Consider the following 7586-nt stretch of genomic DNA (forward strand, 5'->3'; position numbering starts at 1 on the left):
GGCCTATTGCCGAACATTCAGCCCCGTCCCATCATAGGGGATTAACCCATTGGATGTACAGAGGCCCACCTCGTGGCATCCGAGCAGCCCCCACCGCACCACCACTGTTAAAGCTGATGGTACAAGGAGGCCCCTCTCCACCTCCCTCCTAAAGGGATGGTGGATTGAGGGATTCCCCCCTATCCCTGCACCATCCAAACCAGCAGCAGCACAGGAGGACATGCAGCAAGCTGCCTTACTTGCCACCCGGCAGCCTCTCTGGGTAAGTGCCAGGGCTGGAGGGCTCCTTTTAGGTAGTCTGGGGGGGCGCTGGTTAAGAGGGACCCATTCTCATTGCAGGGGCGCGCATCGGCTCCTTCCTGCATCGGCCTGCACCGCAAATTTAGTCCCCAGCTTCGGCCCTGTTCTAGTCCGCAACCCCTGACTCCGCCCACGCTATGAAGCGATGTGGAGACTCCGCCCACCCATCCTGGCGCTTTATGTACAGTATACACCCTTGTGCTGGCTCCCAGAGAACCAGTTCGGTGCAAAAGCAGTAGGAACAAATAGTAACAACATAGAAGAGTACAACATGTCAACTTAAAGGGAACCTGTCACCCCGTTTTTTAAGATTGAGATAAAAATACTGTTAAATAGGGCCTGCGCTGTGCATTACAATAGTGTATGTAGTGTACCCTGATTCCCCACCTATGCTGCGAAATACATTACCAAAGTCGCCGTTTTCGCCTGTCAATCAGGCTGGTCAGGTCAGGCGGGCGTGGTGACATCGCTGTTTCTTCCCCAGCTTTCCGTTGGTGGCGTAGTGGAGATGGAGATCGCGGCGGCCATTTTCCTGAAGCCGAGATGCAAACTCGGCTTTGGGAAAATGGCCGCCGCGATCTCCATCTGCGCACGCGTGGCATCCCGCGGCCGTTTTCCTGAAGCGCCGTGCAGCAGAGCACTCCATCTGCACACGCGCGGCCTCAGGAAGATGGCCGCCCCCACCGATGACAAGGGTAATAGCGCAGATCGCGCGCTTTTTCTTCACCTGCTCGCAGTGGATCCGGAACTTGGACATGCGCACACCACTACGCCACCAACGGAAAGCTGGGGAAGAAACAGCGATGTCACCACGCCCACCTGACCTGACCAGCCTGATTGACAGGCGAAAACGGCGACTTTGGTAATGTATTTCGCAGCATAGGTGGGGAATCAGGGTACACTACATACACTATTGTAACGCACAGCGCAGGCCCTATTTAACAGTATTTTTATCTCAATCTTAAAAAATGGGGTGACAGGTTCCCTTTAAGTTGACATGTTGTACTCTTCTATGTTGTTACTATTTGTTCCTACTGCTTTTGCACCGAACTGGTTCTCTGGGAGCCAGCACAAGGGTGTATACTGCAGAAGAGGAGCTAACTTTTTTGGGGTTAACTTAGTGTCAGCCTCCTAGTGGCAAGCAGCATACAACCCATGCTCTGTGTCCCCCAATGAGTGGCATGGAGAAAAGGATTTTACAGTGAGTACACAAAAATCCCTGTTTTCCATTGACATATGACATATCTGAGTGGGGAATTATTTTTTGTGGGATGAGAAGTTTTTATTGGTATTATTTTTGCCTACATAACAATGTATGGTTTTTTATTGCATGTTTTAGGTTTCTATTACTCTGTGAACTCTCGTTGTCTATGGGAATAATTCAATATTTTTACATAACTTGCCATTTTTACTAATTGTTTAACTATAAATGTTAAAAATCATAAAATTCAAAGACTTTTTATTCAAAAATCATAATTTATTTTATTCTTTGCAGATCACTGTACCAGGAGATCAAAGCAACAGCTTGCAGCCTCAATTTTAAAATCAGATGATCTGGAAATCCCACAGGATACAAGTGAAGTGAATTCCATTACTCCAGATTTATCATCATCCCTTCACAGCAAAGATTTGACATCTGATTCTTTGAAACAGGTCCCGTCTTTTGATTCATCACCAACTACTAAGGAAAATCAAAGTTGCAAAATAAGCATTAAAAAGCAAAATGCTCCTAAGGCGAGGAACCCATTTTCACGTTTAGAACATGGAAATCGTTTTCCCCTTGAAAAGATTTTTGTTAAACATAAACAAAGTCACACAGTGGAGAACAGATTTTCTTGTTCCAAGTGTGTTAAATGTTTTAACCATAAATCAGATCTTTTTAGACACCATAGAAATTACACAGGGGAGAAGCCTTTTTCCTGTTCAGAATGTGGGAAATGTTTTAAACACAAAGGGAATCTTGTTATACACCAGAGAATTCACACAGGGGAGAAGCCTTTTTCTTGCTCAGAATGTGAGAAATGTTTTTCCCATAAATCACATTTGATTAGGCACCAGAGAAGTCACACAGGGGAGAAGCCTTTTTCCTGTTCAGAATGTGGGAAATGTTTTAACCGGAAATCACTTCTTGTTATACACCAAATAACTCACACAGGATATAAACCTTTTTCTTGTTCAGAATGTGGGAAATATTTTACACAGAAATCAAATTATGTTAGGCACCAGAGAATTCACACAGGGGAGAAGCCTTTTTCCTGTTCAGAATGTGGGAAATGTTTTAACCAGAAATCAGCTTTGGGTGAGCACCAGAGAACCCACACAGGGGAAAAGCCTTTTTCATGTTCAGAATGTGGGAAATGTTTTAACCTGAAAGCGCATCTTAATAACCACAAAAAAACCCACACAGGGGAAAAGCCTTTTTCTTGTTCAGAATGTGGGAAATGTTTTAACCTGAAGGCACATCTTGATAGTCACAAAAAAACGCACACAAGGGAAAAGCCTAACCAGGGATTCAAGCTTCAGGAGGCTAATTTGCATATTCCAGGTGCCTTCTGGGAGAAGCGAAGTCTCCCTAAGCTAGAAGATCGTTGGGTACAGCCGGGACCAGCTGCTTCGAAAGCATCACCAAAGCGAATTTTTGCCTGTAGGACATTATTGCAAGAGAGCTTGGCTGAGTAGATTACACAAGAAGGAAAACACACAGCAACTCAGCAGGATCTAGGAGCAACATGGCAGATGTGACAACCTACATGGTGAGCTGCAGCATGTGCTACATGTTCACAGATCGACCAGAAGAAGAATCCAATTTCACCTGTCAGAAGTGTAGACTAGTGGCCCTTTTAGAAGAAAAGGTGCGGGGTCTGGAAGAAAGAATAGCAACTTTGAAACTCATCAAAGAGAATGAAGACTTTCTAGACAGAACAGAAGCATCTCTACTGGTCACAGAAGGTGCAAAAAGTGTCAGAGAACCTCCAAAAGCAGATGAGTGGAAGCATGTGACCAAAAGAAGCAAGAAGACCATGGAGAAATCACCAACCACACAACTGAAGAACCGATATCAAATCTTTGTAGAGGATGAAGATGGCACACCTAAGGATGAAGCAATACCAGCAAGCAAAAAAGAAAAGGGCACACAGCAACAAGTGACAGCAAAAAGTACAGCCAAGAAGCAACGAAGAGTGGTGGTGGTGGGAGACTCACTACTGAGAGGCACAGAAGCAGCCATCTGCAGACCGGACATAACTGCAAGAGAAGTATGCTGCCTTCCAGGTGCGATGATCAAGGATGTGACCGATAGGATACCAAAGCTCTTCAGCTCCAAGGACGTCCACCCATTTCTTCTGATACATGTTGGCACCAATGACACGGCAAGGAAGGACCTACCGACAATCTGCAAGGACTTTGAAGAGTTGGGGAAGAAAGTAAAGGAACTGGATGCACAGGTAGTTTTTTCTTCTATCCTTCCAGTAGACGGGCATGGCACCAGGAGATGGAACAGGATCCTTGATGCAAACAACTGGCTAAGACGATGGTGCAGACAACAAGGATTTGGATTCCTGGACCACGGTGTGAATTACTGGTATGATGGACTCCTCGCCAGAGACGGACTACACCTCAACAAACCTGGTAAACACACATTCGCCAGAAGACTCGCTACACTCATCAGGAGGGCGTTAAACTAGAAGAAGAGGGGACGGGAAGAAAAACATTAGACTCGAACAAAGACGACCCAGGAAAACATACTCAGAAGGGAGGTAAGAACATTTCTAAAACAATCCACAGTGAGGAGATTGGAACAAAACAAAATCCTCTAAACTGCATGCTTGCAAACGCCAGAAGCCTGACAAACAAGATGGAAGAACTAGAAGCAGAAATATCTACAGGTAACTTTGACATAGTGGGAATAACCGAGACATGGTTAGATGAAAGCTATGACTGGGCAGTTAACTTACAGGGTTACAGTCTGTTTAGAAAGGATCGTAAAAATCGGAGAGGAGGAGGGGTTTGTCTCTATGTAAAGTCTTGTCTAAAGTCCACTTTAAGGGAGGATATTAGCGAAGGGAATGAGGATGTCGAGTCCATATGGGTTGAAATTCATGGAGGGAAAAATGGTAACAAAATTCTCATTGGGGTCTGTTACAAACCCCCAAATATAACAGAAAGCATGGAAAGTCTACTTCTAAAGCAGATAGATGAAGCTGCAACCCTTAATGAGGTCCTGGTTATGGGGGACTTTAACTACCCGGATATTAACTGGGAAACAGAAACCTGTGAAACCCATAAAGGCAACAGGTTTCTGCTAATAACCAAGAAAAATTATCTTTCACAATTGGTGCAGAATCCAACCAGAGGAGCAGCACTTTTAGACCTAATACTATCTAATAGACCTGACAGAATAACAAATCTGCAGGTGGTTGGGCATTTAGGAAATAGCGACCACAATATTGTACAGTTTCACCTGTCTTTCACTAGGGGGACTTGTCAGGGAGTCACAAAAACACTGAATTTTAGGAAGGCAAAGTTTGACCAGCTTAGAGATGCCCTTAATCTGGTAGACTGGGACAATATCCTCAGAAATGAGAATACAGATAATAAATGGGAAATGTTTAAGAACATCCTAAATAGGCAGTGTAAGCGGTTTATACCTTGTGGGAATAAAAGGACTAGAAATAGGAAAAACCCAATGTGGCTAAACAAAGAAGTAAGACAGGCAATTAACAGTAAAAAGAAAGCATTTGCACTACTAAAGCAGGATGGCACCATTGAAGCTCTAAAAAACTATAGGGAGAAAAATACTTTATCTAAAAAACTAATTAAAGCTGCCAAAAAGGAAACAGAGAAGCACATTGCTAAGGAGAGTAAAACTAATCCCAAACTGTTCTTCAACTATATCAATAGTAAAAGAATAAAAACTGAAAATGTAGGCCCCTTAAAAAATAGTGAGGAAAGAATGGTTGTAGATGACGAGGAAAAAGCTAACATATTAAACACCTTCTTCTCCACGGTATTCACGGTGGAAAATGAAATGCTAGGTGAAATCCCAAGAAACAATGAAAACCCTATATTAAGGGTCACCAATCTAACCCAAGAAGAGGTGCGAAACCGGCTAAATAAGATTAAAATAGATAAATCTCCGGGTCCGGATGGCATACACCCACGAGTACTAAGAGAACTAAGTAATGTAATAGATAAACCATTATTTCTTATTTTTAGGGACTCTATAGCGACAGGGTCTGTTCCGCAGGACTGGCGCATAGCAAATGTGGTGCCAATATTCAAAAAGGGCTCTAAAAGTGAACCTGGAAATTATAGGCCAGTAAGTCTAACCTCTATTGTTGGTAAAATATTTGAAGGGTTTCTGAGGGATGTTATTCTGGATTATCTCAATGAGAATAACTGTTTAACTCCATATCAGCATGGGTTTATGAGAAATCGCTCCTGTCAAACCAATCTAATCAGTTTTTATGAAGAGGTAAGCTATAGGCTGGACCACGGTGAGTCATTGGACGTGGTATATCTCGATTTTTCCAAAGCGTTTGATACCGTGCCGCACAAGAGGTTGGTACACAAAATGAGAATGCTTGGTCTGGGGGAAAATGTGTGTAAATGGGTTAGTAACTGGCTTAGTGATAGAAAGCAGAGGGTGGTTATAAATGGTATAGTCTCTAACTGGGTCGCTGTGACCAGTGGGGTACCGCAGGGGTCAGTATTGGGACCTGTTCTCTTCAACATATTCATTAATGATCTGGTAGAAGGTTTACACAGTAAAATATCGATATTTGCAGATGATACAAAACTATGTAAAGCAGTTAATACAAGAGAAGATAGTATTCTGCTACAGATGGATCTGGATAAGTTGGAAACTTGGGCTGAAAGGTGGCAGATGAGGTTTAACAATGATAAATGTAAGGTTATACACATGGGAAGAGGGAATCAATATCACCATTACACACTGAACGGGAAACCACTGGGTAAATCTGACAGGGAGAAGGACTTGGGGATCCTAGTTAATGATAAACTTACCTGGAGCAGCCAGTGCCAGGCAGCAGCTGCCAAGGCAAACAGGATCATGGGGTGCATTAAAAGAGGTCTGGATACACATGATGAGAGCATTATACTGCCTCTGTACAAATCCCTAGTTAGACCGCACATGGAGTACTGTGTCCAGTTTTGGGCACCGGTGCTCAGGAAGGATATAATGGAACTAGAGAGAGTACAAAAGAGGGCAACAAAATTAATAAAGGGGATGGGAGAACTACAATACCCAGAAAGATTAGCGAAATTAGGATTATTTAGTCTAGAAAAAAGACGACTGAGGGGCGATCTAATAACCATGTATAAGTATATAAGGGGACAATACAAATATCTTGCTGAGGATCTGTTTATACCAAGGAAGGTGACGGGCACAAGGGGGCATTCTTTGCGTCTGGAGGAGAGAAGGTTTTTCCACCAACATAGAAGAGGATTCTTTACTGTTAGGGCAGTGAGAATCTGGAATTGCTTGTCTGAGGAGGTGGTGATGGCGAACTCAGTCGAGGGGTTCAAGAGAGGCCTGGATGTCTTCCTGGAGCAGAACAATATTGTATCATACAATTATTAGGTTCTGTAGAAGGACGTAGATCTGGGTATTTATTATGATGGAATATAGGCTGAACTGGATGGACAAATGTCTTTTTTCGGCCTTACTAACTATGTTACTATGTTACTATGTTACTATGTTCAGAATGTGGGAAATGTTTTTTGAATAAATCACAGCTTCTTAGTCATCATAGAACTCACACAGGGAAGAAGCTTTATTCATGTTCAGAATGCGGGAAATGTTTTAACCAGAAATCAGATTTGGGTAAGCACCAGAGAATTCACACAGGGGAGAAGCCTTTTTTATGTTTAGAATGTGGGAAATGTTTTAACCAGAAATCGCATCTTAAAAGTCACCAGAGAATACACACTGTATAGAAGCCTTTTACCTGCTCAGAATGTGAAAAATGTATTGCTAAGAAATCATCTCCTCAAATCAACAGAGCAGTCATATAGGGGAAAAGCCTTTTTCATGTTCAGAATGTTGAAAATGTTTTAACCGAAAATTGTATTTTCTTAAAGGGGTTTTCCACTACTTGGACAACCCCTTGTCATTCTTGTTGGCTCTCATTAAAATAAAAACACTCATACTAAGCTCCCATGCTGATGCCACTCCAGCAGTGTCGGGATTCGCGTTCCCAGGGCTCACATGAGGTTCTTGCATTAAACGAGCCTTGAGATCTGCCACTGCCGGCTTCAATATCCCC

General features: G+C 43.1%; 1 protein-coding gene across 1 annotated transcript; it reads left to right on the top strand.

Moving 5' to 3' along the window:
* The first annotated feature begins 970 nt into the window (after nucleotides 1-970).
* On the top strand, nucleotides 971-7367 carry LOC138666451 (oocyte zinc finger protein XlCOF22-like). Its single transcript, XM_069754675.1, has 6 exons — nucleotides 971-995; nucleotides 1796-2407; nucleotides 2540-2845; nucleotides 7025-7120; nucleotides 7169-7251; nucleotides 7323-7367. The coding sequence occupies exons 1-6, from the start codon at nucleotides 971-973 to the stop codon at nucleotides 7365-7367; spliced, it is 1167 nt and encodes a 388-aa protein (XP_069610776.1).
* Nucleotides 7368-7586: the final 219 nt, after the last annotated feature.

Source organism: Ranitomeya imitator, chromosome 2 (assembly GCF_032444005.1).
Source record: "Ranitomeya imitator isolate aRanImi1 chromosome 2, aRanImi1.pri, whole genome shotgun sequence".
In the NCBI taxonomy this organism is placed as follows: Eukaryota; Metazoa; Chordata; class Amphibia; order Anura; family Dendrobatidae; genus Ranitomeya; species Ranitomeya imitator.

Excerpts from the sequence above, each read along its gene's own strand:
- LOC138666451 (XM_069754675.1), top strand. The coding sequence starts at position 971 with ATGGCCGCCCCCACCGATGACAAGG. Across the intron at positions 7,121-7,168 it reads ATGTTCAGAATGCGGGAAAT|GGGAGAAGCCTTTTTTATGT; the intron begins GTTTTAACCAGA and ends GAATTCACACAG. Across the intron at positions 7,252-7,322 it reads GTCACCAGAGAATACACACT|AGCAGTCATATAGGGGAAAA; the intron begins GTATAGAAGCCT and ends TCAAATCAACAG.